This window comes from Ascaphus truei, chromosome 1 (genome assembly GCF_040206685.1).
Source record: "Ascaphus truei isolate aAscTru1 chromosome 1, aAscTru1.hap1, whole genome shotgun sequence".
NCBI lineage: Eukaryota > Metazoa > Chordata > Amphibia > Anura > Ascaphidae > Ascaphus > Ascaphus truei.
In genome coordinates, this window is record NC_134483.1 from 38811231 (window position 1) to 38827742 (window position 16512).

A 16512-nucleotide genomic window follows, 5' to 3' on the forward strand; every position below is an offset into this window, starting at 1 on the left:
TATCTTTGTATATTATCTCCTATACAGTATTGCTACTTCGGTCAAGTATGTAAATAAACATATACATAGACAAAGTATTAAACAATATAATTTGGGGGATTACTCACCAAGTGATCCCCAGTATGTTGCAATGTTTAATACTAGATGCCTATGTAATAAAACCAAGGTATACTTTTTAAGGCCATAATATGGTCGTTATTACTTAAACAGTGGTAACTCAAAGCCATCTCAGAACAGCTAAATATGAATCAGAATTTGTGTATCACCCGAATCGTGTAGATGACTAATAAGCCACCTGGTCTAAAGCAGGGGTGACCAATTCCAGTCCTCAACGGCCACCAACAGGTCAGGTTTTAAAAGATATCCATGCATCAGCACCGGTGGCTCAATCAGCCCTTGCTTCAGCACCGGTGGCTGTGACTTGAGGGGGTAACCAGGCTATCTAATAAAGGCTAAGCCCGCTGGTTACCTACCCCTGAACCCGTGGGGTCCCTGGCACCTCCATAGGCCAAAGGACCAGGGGTAGTACATGCTGGAAAGTAAAATTACCTTTTTTTTTCCTATTTCATGTTCCCTTAGCCCTCAAACTGTGAAATTTCTTGTGTGTCAGTTTTAGGGGGGATGTTTGGGTGGAAATACAATTATTTTGGTTGCAGGAGTTGGGGGGCCAAAGTTGCAGGCAGTCTTTTCATTCTCCCCAGCGAGCAGGCATGATTTGCTGGTAAACAGGGTGAATTACACCGGTGCTTCCCTGTGTCCCCCAGACTCCTGGATTTCGAGCCCAAATATCCCCAAGTTATTTCCCTTATAAGTATATGGTCCCCCAAAGTATATTCTGTAATAAAGTGTATTTTGTATCGTGTTTTGCGTTTACTATAAAGCTCTATACAGACAGCCCAGGCATATGGTTAAGATGCTAGCTAGTTTGCATAGAGTCCATAGATGGAGGAGGAGACGGGATGTTGAGGTGTCTGGGTGCTAAGTGGACGGAGCAGGGCAGAGTACTGGTTCTGGAGAACAGAGACCCCTGGGGGGGGAACCTTCTGTTCTGCTGGACGAAGTGGCGCCTGCCCAGTGGAAAGGCAATGAGCTTGATAAGGAAAATATGGCGATCATAAGTGCTTTTCTTATTGGCCATAACATATGTCCCGCCCACGGGGTGTCCCGAGCCGGTTCAACACACCCCCTGCCTCAGACCTCCAGCCAGATGAGCCCTGCTCTGATTGGCTGCTGAGAATTCTCCCACGCTCTGAGTGGCTGAAAGTCTCTGTCCATGTTAAAACATAGGCCATTTTAGTCTCTAAAAGGGGCTGCTGCAGATCAGGGTGTGTGTCTCAGTCTTTTCAGACTTATAGTCTTGGGACTGGTCCAGTGAAGCGCCGGTAAGGTTTCCCAGGGGCATTGCTATCCCAGGGAATTCCTAGCCAAGCTGAGGACTGGTTCTGAGGAGTTAAGTTACCTGTTCCAGGTTTATTCCAGCTCTGTGGAGTGAGCAAGGACAGCCTATGCTGAAGCAGGCACCTTGCACCTAGAAAAGCCTAATTTTTACCCCCAGATCCAAAGTAAGTGTGTATATTTCTCTGTATTTTGTATTTCTGTTTGTTTCTGAAGGTCTTATCCAAATAAACCTCATTTTATTTCATTATTGTGTTTTGCCTATTGACTGATCCCTTAAATATAAATGGTGTTAGAAGTCCTGGGCGACAGTGGCACAATCAGATTGAGCCACCTATACTAAAGCAGGGATGGCCTTAAAATCTGACTTGGTGGTGGCTATAAAGGACTGGAATTGGCCACTACTGCTCTAAAGTTTCAAACCTGTCTTTTCGAGCTTCAGTTTTTTTCCGATTCATGTCCAATGTGGTTTCCACATTGGGAGCTGAAATCAGATTGTAAGCTGCCTGGGGCAAGGAATCCTTTTCCCAGGTTTTACTTTCATGTTTGGCGATCTTATTCATTAGGAATCATTATTGTGTTGCATTTATTGCTGCTGTAAAGCTCTACGTGCTTGGATGGCTCTATACAAATACGATAACTACACACATCAGGAGATAGTCACTTATGACATCCAGGCATTTAAGGGCGTTAACAGAAGCCAAATCACATACTGTGACCCAAGAAGTAAATGTTCCTGTTTATGCCACAGGCAGGTACATGCCCAGCAGCCAAAACAGCGCTCAAATATTAAAATGTTTCTGGAACAAAAAATGAATAATCATGCTGCTCATAAACAGTGTATCCCCAATATTTAAACACATTAAACATATTACCAACTTAGATGGGACTGCAACATTGAATTGAATTTTCCTTTCCCTTATTTGGTTTATACAGCATAGCCCAGTAAGCACATGCATCAGATGCCTCCACTTGTCAGACATACACCATGCAGAAATAGTAAGGACCTTGAAGTGAGGCAGAACTGCAATGTTTGTGACTTCACAAAAGGAGTAGGTTTTCTTGCATGAACTTCAGGTTATACTGCTCAGTATCACTAAAATCTGAGCCTACGTGTTCATTAATATGGTACACTGCTTTCTCTTCACTTCGTCTGAATCTCTCCATAAGGGTATTTATAGGATGAACCCTTTCACATTTTCAAAGCCCTGACAGCGTAAATTTTACTTTAAAAAACAACTTTTTTTTATATATGCGGTTACCTTATAACCAACCCTTCAATGGATTTTATATGCTTTTAACGTTTTAGCAAAAATCATACAGATAATTATTGTTCTGCCGACATAAAACCCACAGAACTCGTTATAATTGCTGACTCATTAGTATTCCCTTCCTGAGCAAGGAATACGGTTTCCCATATGCAGTATGAAACACCATTACCATTTGAGGATTGTCATTTTTATTGCAACAGTGTACATTATACATTAACTACATTTTTGCGCGTTTGTCAGTGTGTGATGTTAAACGCTTTAGCCAATTGTGACTTCCACTTAGCATGTTCTAACCTCCACATGGCCAGAATTAGACTACATTAATCATGTCATTTCATACCCCTGTTATCAGGATTGTGTACATGGCCACTCTCTTAGCCCAGCTATACCTATAGTCAGTGTTCGACAAACCTATACATTTGCTCGCCCTGGGCGAGTGGATTTAACCTCCGGGCGAGTAAATATTGGCCCAAGCAGCACACGTTTGGTACTAGGTGGCTAGTAGATTATTTTGTGTGGCGAGTAGATTTTTTGGTGATTTGTCAACCACTGCCTATAGTTACTAGCTATACTCTCCCAATTACCCTCTTACAAAGGAACGGGCATAAGGGCTGTTATATAGTGGTCGCACGCTACGCCATGCGCGGCACTTATAATTGGCTGAGGTTAGTCAGCCTTTCTATAATAGGACCGCACGCACGGCAGTGAGTGTGGAGCCAGTCGACAGGGGGAGAAGATGGGGAAAAGAATGAATTTGCGCCGCTACCGGCGCTGTAATGTGTGTGTGTGTGTGTGTGTGTGTGTGTCACACACACAGACACACACACACACAAAAAGGCGTGCGTCACGTGCACGCGTGTTCGCACAAGCGCGCGCCCGCACCTACTATAGGACAAGCCTAACATCTATGTCTTTCAGTCGGGTTGCCCTTCTCAGGCTGCGTCCAGGGTGCCTTCTTCCGTGCTGAGGCGCGCGGAGGCTGAGGGAAAGCGAGTGCTTTCCCTGGCCTTGGTCCGCGCGCCGTCCGCAGGCGGCCCGGTGACGTCACGGAGCTGGTTCGCCCTCATTGGGCGAACCGCTCACGTGACCGGCCCTGTGCTCCGGCAAGCGCCAAATCTAAAATTTGTATAGGACCTACACTTCCGGAAGCGTAGGCGAGCCCCTACTAAAGCAGCTCTCATTGCAGCTCACTGGTAAGCACCAGCACGCCTCAGCACGGGTCCGCGCCTAAGCGCTGACCATGCCCGAGGCCTGAGACCTACAGTACTTGTGATAAGAGAAATTTAGGATGTGATTACAAATTACCCATATAATGAATCTCTTAAAAAAAAAAAAAAAAAAAGGGACCATCCGTGGGACAAGGAACACTTTCAAACAATTAAGAGGGGTAAAATGTCCTTACAGTAAACATTTTACTTTTAAAATCGTGAAAAATTAATATGTTTTGCTTTTCTCTGGGTCCACTGAACTCAAGCATATCAGATTTGTACGTTTATCTGTTTGACTTCTCATGGCATCCTAAATCCCTTTGCAAACATAGAACAAAAACGGAGAAGACAATTTACTGCAGCTTTGTGAACATACAAATAGTCTGATCACCAAGAGGCATTAAAGATTGTGAAAACCCCAAAGCTTTTACTTACAATAAAATTGAAAAATATTTTTTCAAAATACTGTACTTCTATTTGGTCGTATTATTATACAAATGTCAGTCGGTTCCATGTACCCTATTAAATATGCCATTGACCTTAGCTCATGTTCACCCATGAAGGGACTTTGCCTTTAGTATAATAATGAATCCCCAGTGTGTTACAGTGGTTACTGGTATAAATCAGGATGAATGAGCAATTAACAGTCCAAAAATACCCAGACACTAATTACATTTTCAAGAGTCTCAGACTGTCAGTTTTTGGCCGGAAACATCAAATCTCATTCACCAGGGTGTCAGCCGGTCACACACACACACACACACACACACACACACACACACACACACACACACACACACACACACACACACACACACACACACACACACACACACACACACTGCAATTTTATATGTATTAGATCTTTTTATATACACATGTTGTATACATATTGTGATCATCTGAGTCTTACTGCAATGCTGTATTGGATTCAAAATACCTTTTGAATATTTATTTAGTGTCTTCATATTTTTTAGACTGTTTATTGCTTTCTGATTTATAGTATTTTTGGTGGGAATTAAAAATACCCCTTGACCAATAGAGATAGATAATTGTTTTCTAGATTTGTTGCTTGACAACCTGTAGGGAACTCTGATGTTACACTTTATTTCTTCTATCCACTGGTTACTGCTGCCTGTGGAACCTCTGCTCTGTTGTGAGGCTGCAATCTGGCAGGGGAACGCTCTACAGTACAGTACTGTATGTTAAGGGACATGCTGTTCCATAGCAGACTAGTCACCAGCAGAGTTCAAACACCACGGCCATTATTCTGTAAATAGCGTGATTAACGCTATTTGCAATTTACAGAATAAGGTCCATTAACCTGTAATCCTTCACCCTATGCCTGCTTGATCTATGCAGCAGTTGTTTAACTGGATGAAACAAAGCAATTGTGTCCCATCCTCGTAAATTTGTAGTATCCATTTTTAGCAAAAGATAGCATCCTAATTATTTACCACTAACAGAAGAATAAAACAATGCATATTAACTATTTGCTTCAAAACAGTGTTAATAAAAATTAAAAAAAACACACACACTAATAACTCTGGAGTATTTGGTCAACATGGAATTCTAATAAGCAAAAAATAAAAAGTTACACCTTTAAAATGTTTTAATTAATTAAATCCAGTCACCTTAATTTAGTCCATTAGTAACACCTCATCCATTATTGTCATAGGAGATTGACCAAACATACATACATACATACATACCCATAAAATATTTATTTAGCTAAAACAAGGTTACTGATGCCAACTCAGTCAAATCCTATTAAAATCTTGAATGTTGGTTCTGGAAAAGTTTGTAAAAATATTATTGTGACGTTTAGAAAGGTCTTCACTGCCTTCATTTCAGCTTTGTCCATGCCCAAGGGGTGCTCAGATAGGGTACAGCTATGCATACATCTGATTCTCTCATCAGTGGGCTGAAGTAACAACATTAACAAGCTCCTGATTCAGAAACTCAAGTTCCTTAATATTAAAAAATATCAATAAAATACCCAATTTTATCCTATTAAACTAGTTCACTTAGGTCAGCACCTCCAAGAACTAGTTCCCTGTGGGGCTGCACCTCTAAGATGCTCGCTGTGCAGATGCCAGTGCAGTATAATTCATATTTACACTACCCTTCTAGGAGTGCCACTTCACAGCGGCATTTATTGCAATGCATAACCTGTAAAAGGTGCGGCCCATCAATAAACCGAAGTAATCCAGCAAAGGATTTCAGTTCTATTCATTCATGCCATTTTTTGTATGTATTTTAATACTTCTGGCTGGCAGATTGGCACGGGCGCGTCTGTGCTTCTTAAAGGCGCGCAGAACGCAATCTCCCCTAGAAAACGCACACTGCGTGAATGCCGTAACTACCAGGTCATGGGGTAACTGGAGTGTCAGAGCCAATGGAGGTAGTGGCAAAATTTTAGGGCACCCAAAGGGTTAAACAAAGTAGACTATGGAGATTGTGAAAATGTAGAAGATCCCTTTCGAAGTTGGGATGTACCCGTCACCCATGGGAGACTTCCCACTCATACATCATAAATTTCTGCCCTCTGCCACGCCTGTGTGACAATGGATTACGGCCACTTCCCCAGACATGGCTGCCGTGATAACCAGCTCATAAACCCCCACACCAAATTTTTACATTTACAATTAACAAGTTCTTTTGTATATGCTGTGTGATTTGTCATGGTTATAGGCCACATCTAATTGTAATTTTTATCTATCAACTTTTTTCCGTGCCCTTCATAGAGTCAAGAATGATTTGTCCTGATCTACCGTTCCACAGACAAAGCACCCTCACTGTCCAACCCCTGCAGTCGCATGGGCTGTAAGGCGCCTCCCTGCAGTGTCCACTTAGTAAATATTTGCCTTGGTACCCATTAATATTTGCATAAGTGTCAATTAGAGTGCGGGCTGTCTAAAAAAAAATTGGGAAAATTGTTAAACAGGTTATGTTCACTTATCAAAATAAAAAAAATTATATATAGAAACAAGTTATGCATAATCTTATCCACATAAAATTAAATTATTGCTGAAGTCATTAAATAATCATCTTTGCGTTGTGATATCATTTATGACACTTGAAATCTAAAGAACATTTGGACGTATGACTATGTAATGTAGCGCCTGATTCATCTGGAAGAATAGGAACCGAACCTCTCTAAACCTCCCCACCATTGGCACGTTCTACTTCACATTTAAAAAGAAATAAAGTCAGGGTGTTTAATGATGAACTTCTCTGCACCTCAGCCTTCCAGTGTCAAAAGCTGCCTCCACACAACAAAATAAGGATCTCAACCCATTTATTTCAATTTCCATTTTCAAATATATCCACCAATGATACAAGTGCGGCCTAGGCCGAGTCCCCGCTGGCGCTGAGCGCGCTCATGCTTGGAGTGCTCCAAGCATGAGCGCTGGGTGTCCTGCATTTACGCACGCACGAACATTGCGGGTAGTTGAGCGCGCTGTAAAGTTAGTTTTTTTTGTGTAACCCAAGCGCTGGTGAGCGTGTGTGCCCGTGCACAACATGAGCGGGGACTTGCATATATCTTTTTATGCAAGTAACCGCCGCCCGCTCAGCGCTAGCGGGGACGCAGCCTTACAGACAAAAAACCTTGTTTGCATTTATTTAAAAAAACAAAAAAAAACACATCTGGATATTACTAGTAGCCACTGATCGAGCCATCCGTGCTGAAGTAGGGTCTAATTGTGCCACCTATGCCGAAGCAGTGACTGTGAGCCACCTGTGCTGAAGCAGGGATATCCTGAAAACCTGACCTGTTTGGGAGTGGAACTTGAGGACCGGCATTGGCCACTCCTGTTCTAAATGTAAATGTTTAAATGAGCATAGCCACAACTTTATGGAATGAAAACTCTTTTGAGACATTACACTACAAGAACACGGTATAAATGGAAGGAATAGTCATTTCTCTTGGATACAAACAAGCAGTTCTGGGACGATGATTACACATAAATCATTCATGTTAAGAACTGCCCTATAATTTATTGGAGGAATACATCATGCTCTGCATTTACCCACAGCATCTCCAGCACTGAAAGGGTCACATTCTGTGGAATGTTCTCAGCCTGCCTCATAGCTGTGGCAAAAAGCATCTGGGAAGAATGGACGCAACCCACAAATCTCCTCCCTCTTCCTCTCAGTTTTGTGCAGCTATTTAATGTCCTTTAACTGGACTACAAACTCTCCATGATACATGGTTATTTCCAGTTGTGTCTCCTCTGTGAACCACTCACATACAGCAAGTCTAAGGCCTCGGCCCAGGTTCTTGCTGGCGTGCGGAGGCGCGCCGAGGCTCAGGGAAAGCGGGTGCTTTCCCTGGCCTTAGACAGCGCGCCGTCCGGGGGCGTGTCGGCGACGGGCCAGTGACGTCATAGAGCTGGTTTGCCCTCATTGGGCGAACCGCTCACGTGACCGGCCCTGCGCTCCGGCAAGCGCTTGATTTAAAAATTTCCCTAAGACCTACGCTTCCGTGCGCTTGCGGAAGTGTAGGCGAGCCCCTACTAAAGCCGCTCTCATTGCGGCTGTAGGGGCTCACTGGTAAGTACCAGCGCGCCTCAGCATGGCGCGCTGACCATGCCCGAGGCCTAAGGCTTCGCTTATAGTGCCGGCGCGACAAAACAAATGCATTGCCGCCGTCGCGTGCTCTTATAGTAGAAGCGATGGAACAACGGCTTGGTCGCGATCGCTGGAAGTAAATTTGATTTTTCCAGTGTCCGCAGCGTGACGTCGCCGGCACTATAAGAGCAGCCTAACAAGGCGGAAGTAACTTGTGGTTTTGATAACTCGCGTGCAAACAATGATTACTGAATCAAAAAGGTATTACTGTCTGCAGTACAGTCAGGTCCTCTCCAGGACCTGCACACCAAAGGGAAGAGAGATTTGCTGGTCTGGTAGAAAGGAAATCTTGCACATCAAATATTTCTGCAATGGAAAGATCTGCCAATCTATTAAACCGACCTGGTGCACGTGAATACCGTGCTCTTAATGAAAAAGCCAACGGTTTCCTCCCCCCCCCCAACCAAATCAGATTTTGAACCTAGCACCTTAGTGCAAAGAGACTGTATTCTTCTGCATAAATCCTCTTGTATGGGGTTGTACTATACCAGGGTTGGTCAACTCCACGGGCCATCTATATGTCAGGTTTTCAGGATATTGCTGCTTCAGCACAGGTGGCTCAATCAGTACACCTGTGCTGAAGCAGAGATATCCTGAAAACCTGATCAATTGGGGGCTGCAGTTGGCTACCACTGTACTATACACTGCCTTATCGCCCAGGCGTCGGATTCACAATCTGGTTTGTATGTGAAAGTAAGCCAACAGTACTTTCACGTAAACCCATTTAACATTACGCAGCCCTGCAACTGTAATGCACTTGTAGTGATTGACTTGCAAGCTCTTCTGAAAACAGAGATGTGAATTGTGGGATGTGATCACCTTTTAAAATCAACATTGTATGCAAGATAGACCACTGTGCCTACAGAGAGATGCCATTTTGTTGGGAATAGCGCAAAGCAAGGCACACATTTAACCCAAAGTCCTTTTCTCAAGTCTGACTCAATCTTTGTGGCCTAAACTCTGACAAATGCCCATCCAAAGTACACATCTCAGGGGTACACTGGTCAGTGCACTATAGATCCGCGCACACACAATTATTGAAGTGAAACTTCTTTAGTGGCACCTCATTCTTAATGGGACAAAAATGGATTGTGGGGACAGAAAATGAAACGGATGTGACGTCAAAGTGCTGGCAGTTGAGGCCGGGCTGTGTTCTGGCAAATCACATGCGATAGCCGCCGGCGCCGCTCCTAACCGCCGTTGTTCCCCCCACACGGCTGCTTACACGCTCCCCCCCACCCGCTCAACATTTACTCGCCGCCGCCACCACAGTTCCTAACGAGCGCTGCTCCCCCCACCCGCTGACATGCGGCGGCGGGGCTAGCCACCGGCGCCGCTCCCCCTCAATTTAATCGCCGCCGCCACTCCTAACGCTTCTCCACACCGGACGCCACGGCTCGGAGACCCGGTGCCGGACCGCAGCCCGAGGAGATACAGCCACTCCTAACTGCCGCCGTTCCCAGCCCATTGGCATGCCGCGCATGCACGGTAGTCATGGCGACGCTGAAGACGCCACGGCTCTCCTCACAGGGACACTGCAGCCCACACTGCTCCCCGGGGCCCTATGCAGGCCCTGATCTCCCGCGGCCTCTCCTCCCGGTGCATGCCCGTGTCCCTGCAGGCCTCCCCCGGCCGCTGCCTGTGGGATGAGCCGCTGCGGGTCAGTGTCAGGCCTGAGCTCTGGGCAGGAGGTGACTGTGACTGATGAAGGCGGGGAGACCTTCACCTCCCTGGGCCGGTACCGGGCAGGGAGCTGGAGCTGAGCCGCTCCCCGGCCCTGCAGGGCAGCAGCTTCTGTGGGGTAGGGCCCGAGGGGCTCCTGTGGTCCCTGCAGCCGCGTACTCCCTTCAGGAGGCTGCTCCGGAGGGATGTGCAGACCCCCCTCCGCCTGGAGCTCGCTCTGTACCAGTCCCACGAGCCGTTCGGCCGCCTCCTGGCACGGCCGCCCAGGAGAGGAGTGAAACGGAGCCCGGTGCGGGAGGGAAGGGTCCGGGGCAGTCTCTTCCTGCCGCCCGGTGAGTGTGTGCCCGGACTGGGGAGATGGGGTGTATCATTAGGGGGAGGGCAGGGGGTATTTGTGTGGGATTCATGGAGCTGTATTGGGGGGTGTATAGTTTAGGGGGATATGTGAGGTGCAGTGGGATATGTGAGGTGCAGGGGGGCTGCGCATACGTCACGCAGTCACACACCGTGTCGCACACGCTTAGTGCAAATACAGGGAATGTGTACGCACGTTCTAAATCAAATTTATTTGCGTTTTGTCAATTAAATTGTATTTTGATTCTTAATTAAAACATCACAAACACAAATACAATTTCTGTGACAAAAGTCAAAGAAGTTTCACTTACGATGCGCGTGCACAGCACACACAGCTTTTTTCACACTGCGGCCCTCTAAAGGAGTGAGTCCCACGTAGCAGTCAGCAATATAAGAACATAGGCCCTTGTTCTGTCAATTGCCCAGAAAACCCTGATAACTTTAATGAGGATGCAGTTTACATAATAAGTTAGTGTAATTAACATCATTAGACATTCAAATACCCTTATAAAGTAAGTATACTTTTTTTTATTTATATAGCGCCAACTATATCACAAAAGAGAATATCATACAGGAAATAATGCAATAATTGCAGCAACCAGAAAATCAGACAATAGGAAAATAAATCTCTGCCCCAGAGAGCTTACAACCCAAGTGTAAAACGTGTACTTATTTGAGAAAGATATCTATCTATATTCCCTTTTTTCATTAGGTCTGCGAACTTCATGTTCATCAGCTGCATGTTATTAAAGGACAAACGAAAACATTTATCTGTAGATTCTAGAACGGACAAACATCCTTATTACCAAAAGAGTTGATATAGGTTGTAAAAATCACAAATCAAATTTACCATGGCGAAGAGGCAAATTATTTACATTTAACCTGTTAAAAACATGCCACTGCCACTGCCACTGCCACTAGATCACTGTGGTCCTAATGGGGACAGCCCCTGTCTTAATGCCTTTAACACATCTGACTACATTTCCACCTGGCTATGCAAATGACTTGTAAGGACACCCAGGTTTCATAATATATATACACGTGTGTGAAAGTTACAGTTTATCTTTTTGATGAAGGTAATGCACCCCAAAAAAGTATCCACAAGTCAACCATAATTAGGAAGTTAGTGGGAGTGTCCAGAGACAAGCAGACACCTGTCACATGTATACAGCTGAAAAGATTCCCAGGCACTCAGCAGTTTTTGAATACAAAATTGTATTTATTTTACATAAAGAAAGACCAACGTTATGGTCATTTCAGTGCCACCAAGCAAGACATTACGGAGCAAAAAAAAAAAACACAACACTCAACCCAGTAACACGATTAAACCGGTTTGTAACCTTTGCGTTAAATTTCCATGTATGTTGAATATCTACGGACTCCACAACACGTATCAAACAGAGATTCTCATGTGGTAGTGGTCAGCAATGAAACTGCTCAGAACATGCAGAATCAAGACAGAAAAGTCATTTGAAAGAAACAAATGTTAGAACTATTTTTAGCCGTGTGACTGGCGTCACCGAAAAGGTTTTCACTTTTACAAACAACTTTTAAATCAATTTTACCGGTTTTCCCCTACTTTCACCCTAAAACAGTATGCACAAAAGCAATAACTAGGCCCAAATCATTAAGTGGATTTAGGGCTCACTAATGGTATTGTTAATTTTTTATTATACATTATATACACACACACACACACACACACACACACACACACACACACACACCTTTCAAACGATACCAATGTTAATGTTTGTGTTCTGAGCCGTTCAGAACTAACACCAAAAAGTGGAATGATTTAGTGTCACAATGTTTAAAATAACTGTTCTGCCCGAAAACTGCAGGGATTGTGACACTGCCATACTGGCAAATTGAAGAGGTGTGTCTGATGGTGGCAAAACTACATCTGGCAAATTCCTCAGTTCTTGCCTGTGTGAGAAGTAAAAGTGTTACAAGCATCTACAGCAGTGTTTTTCAACCAAGGCTCCTAGAAATCCTTGGCTTGCCCAGGCTTCCCTAAAACGGTTTCCTGCAATTTTCAGGTCATTAGAAAATGATACCAAATACAGATCAATTTACAATGCATCTGATCTCAGACACGCTATTAGAGAGGGTTGGGGTCCTTAGGCTGCGCTTACTGCCCACGACGGCGTCGCCCGAAAATAAAACAATTGACTCTGTCGCCAGCGCCTATAGTAAGCGCGACGGAACGTCTGGAAAATTGGTAGCGGGTTAAATTTGATTTTTCAGAGGCTGTCGCCACATGTGACAGCCTCTAAACCAATCACCCTGTCGCCAGCGACTTAGCTGAAAGTTGAAGTATAACTTGCGCTACTGGCGACGTCATCCGTTGCGCGCACTATAAGCGCGACCTTACACTGGATCTGATCTCAGACGCACTATTAGAGGGGGTTAGGGTTCTGCAGAATTTCACAATATACAACAAAACAAAATAAAAGAAGAAGGTTGTAAACCAGTGGCCTACAGTGACAAGAGAAGTGCCAGGGCGAGCCCTCAGCCTTTCTAAAACGTCTTTCATTATTACAGTAACTGCAGGCAAACAAAGATACACCATTCATGATATTGCTACTTATCAAAAAGAACAGTAGCAATCTGTTTTACAAACACAACGATAACATTCTGACAACTAATAAAACAACGCCAATTCATTTCAGACTCCACCCCTAATGTGGTCTAGACCAGGGGTGGGTGGCCAACTCCAAGGGCCACCGATAGGTCAGGTTTTAATGATATCCCTGTTCCAGCACAAGTAGCTCAATCAGTGGCTCGGCTGTTGACTGAGCCACCTGTGCTGCAGCAAGGATATTCTTAAAACCTGACCCAACGGTGGCCCTTGAGGACTGCAGTTGGCCACCCCTGATCTAGTTCCACACTTGCACGACCAGTGCGGATAGAAAACGTGTGAAGCACTCAGCACAGTAATATGGTCATATTTAGTGTTCGTTTTGCAAGTTAACTCCTTGCTTTTCTTTGCATGTGCTGGAACACCCCAATGACAATCTGTACTATTTTTGCAGCATTGAGTGCAAGAGAAGAAATCTGCAGTCAGCAGAACGACGTTGCGAATCGCCCCCATGAAGAAACGTTGAAAATATACTTACACGTCAATGTTTTGCTCTACATTGTGAACTATTGGACAATTTTTTCACAATGTGTTAGATAGAAGACAAAACAAAGGCAATTCAAAGATAGATATCTATATAGATTAGATATATCTATATATAAAAGTTTCCAGACGAGAGAGGTATTAATATATAATGCCTAGCTCACAATATCGGTGCTCTCCACTATAAAACACTTCATACTATAGGTCACATTACCCTGAACAAACTTCTCCCCTTGATTTACGGACCTCAGCATACGTGAGTTTTTCCACGCGCTGCATTAGACGTGGGCTGTATACTCCACCCCTTGACGATCTACACGCAGTGGGACAATTCCCCCAAGGAAATTTGGTGTGGCTACAGTTCCCGCATCTCTACAAATGTAACCCCAAGACAAACAGTGCGTCTCCTGCTCTTTACCAAGGTCCTCCATCTTTACCCCAGGCCTTCCTTAACACTGACCCCCCCCCCCTATATCCTGTCTCCCCAGTGCTCCCCTTATACAGTGCCTTTCACTTATAGGATATACTCTTTATACACAGATCAACAGCCCCACTTATACACAGAGTGATTCACCCTTCACTCCCCTGCCCGCTCTCTTATATTGAGAGTTAACTATCTTTCCTTAAGTGTTCTCCTATGCAAAGTGTTTATCCCCTGCATACAGTGTGCTCCCCCCTTCCCTATAGAGAATGATAACTTTCCTTACAGTGTGCCGAATGTTGAGCAAGCCCATTCCCTATATACAGTGTGCACCCCTATTCCTTATACACTGGGTTCCCCGATACCATATACTGTACATAATGCACCTTTTACTATGCACAGTGATCACACCATTTCTTATACAGTGTACCACCTCCTTCCACGTACACGGCCTTATACAGTTACCCCCTTTTTCTTATAGTGTACCATTTTCTTTATAGATATAGCCCCCCACCCTTAAACATTGTGCTCCCCACTTATTTATACACAGTAAATCTCCCACAACTTTTACATTGTATCCATACCCTCCACTTGTCTATATTTAGCAGGGACACTACATGTTTTTGGCTCCTGTAAGAACAGCTGTACCCATTACACGGAGTATGTGCTGCAAAAGGGACCACCACAGGGATTGCTTGGAAGTACCTCTGTCCAGCACAGGGAGGAGGAACATTGGTACCTGTTTTATACCCACACAAATGTTGGAGGGTCCGACTGCCTCCCCCTTTCCTTATACACTGTAATCTTCCAACACTGTAAACAGTAAAGCAGTAACCCTCCCAGACCGTATACATAGTGTCCACCTTTCGTTATATATAGTTACCCTCCCACACTTATACAGTGTCCACCTTTCGTTAAGCGTAGCAACCGTCCCACACCACATACATATAGTGTCTCCATTCCTTACACACAGTTAACCTACTGTAGTACACATGCCTCCCCCCCATACTGTACAGTAGCACACACACATTACACCGTGACTGACACAAATACATTACACAGTGTCATACAGTATCACACACACACACAGTGACTGACACACATTACACAAATACATACATTATACAGTGTATCACACACACAGTGACACACAGTGACACACAGTGACACACAGTGACACACAGTGACACACAGTGACACACAGTGACACACAGTGACACACAGTGACACACAGTGACACACAGTGACACCGGTTGTACCTGAAGTAATAGACATCGCTCTTGCCGGCGCTCAGCCCGGACTTCCTGATCACCTCCTCCTTCTTCCAGCCCGGAGGCAGCGCCGGACACTCCATCCCCTGCTTCTCAATGCTGCACACCAGGGACTAAACCATTAGTGTGCTCCCGCGGCCCGGAGCCGCCGCCGCCTCCTACTCCCGGTGTGTGCGGGGGGGAGCCGCCTCCTACTCCCGGTGTGTGCGGGGGGGAGCCGCCTCCTATTCCCGGTGTGTGCGGGGGGAGCCGCCTCCTATTCCCGGTGTGTGCCGCCTCCTACTCCCGGTGTGTGGGAGAGGAGGATCCTCCTCCTACTCCTGGTGTGTGCGTGGGGGAGCCGCCGCCGCCGCCACCTCCCGGCGCGGTGTGCGGATCCTCTCTCCACCCCAGACTGCGCTCTGTCTCCAGACCGACGCTCTGACAACTGACGCGGTGCGCCCTAGCAACCGCCGCTCCTCCTGTCGCTTCCGCGCGGGCTCTCAACAGCAAGTAGTCCCCTCCCCCCCGACTGTGCTTGGGTGCGCGTGAAGGCGGAGGGATACACAGAAACCACCGTGCGCGCTGGCTTGGTGACGTGCAAAAGAAATGGTGACGTGCAGGCCGCGAACCTTTAACCCATCGGCTGCTGCAGGAGAGTGTCAGCGATGGAGTGATCACGCGCTGGCGGCTCCTCCAGCACTGAAAGGGTTACATGGGTGAAGCGCGAGCTGGGGCGTCTCCCTCGCTGTAATGAGAAAAGCACAATCATAATTATTATTATCTCATCAATGTTCCCAGGCTTCTCATCCAGTCCCCGGGATATAACCCCCTCCCAAGAGAAGTCACCGCCACAGCAATGCAACGTCCCATCCTCCAGCTGTACATGCTGCCTACCTCCTGCACCTAATACATTCAGCTGTACCTGCTGCTTACCTCCTGCACCTAATACATTCAGCTCTACCTGCTGCTTACCTCCTGCACCTAATACATTCAGCGGTACCTGCTGCTTACCTCCTGCACCCAATACATTCAGCTCTACCTGCTGCCTACCTCCTGTACCTAATGCATTCAGCTCTACCCGCTGCTTACCTCCTGCACCTAATACATTCAGCTGTACCTGCTGCTTACCTCCTGCACCCAATACATTCAGCGATACCTGCTGCTT

The 16512-nt window shown here is 45.6% G+C and overlaps 1 protein-coding gene across 6 annotated transcripts in view; it reads right to left on the reverse strand.

The window, feature by feature from the left end:
- The window catches only part of MBD2 (methyl-CpG binding domain protein 2), an 88840-nt gene extending 72851 nt beyond the window's left edge, over positions 1-15989 (reverse strand). For 2 of the 6 annotated variants that reach the window (XM_075586447.1, XM_075586428.1), the window contains exon 1: positions 15354-15945. In XM_075586447.1, the coding sequence (XP_075442562.1) occupies positions 15354-15448 (95 nt within the window). In that variant the 5' untranslated portion in view covers positions 15449-15945. Of the gene's footprint in view, positions 1-15353 lie in introns of all 6 variants that reach the window. The other 4 variants (XM_075586466.1, XM_075586478.1, XM_075586457.1 and 1 more) reach the window with 4 other exon arrangements.
- Positions 15990-16512: the final 523 nt, after the last annotated feature.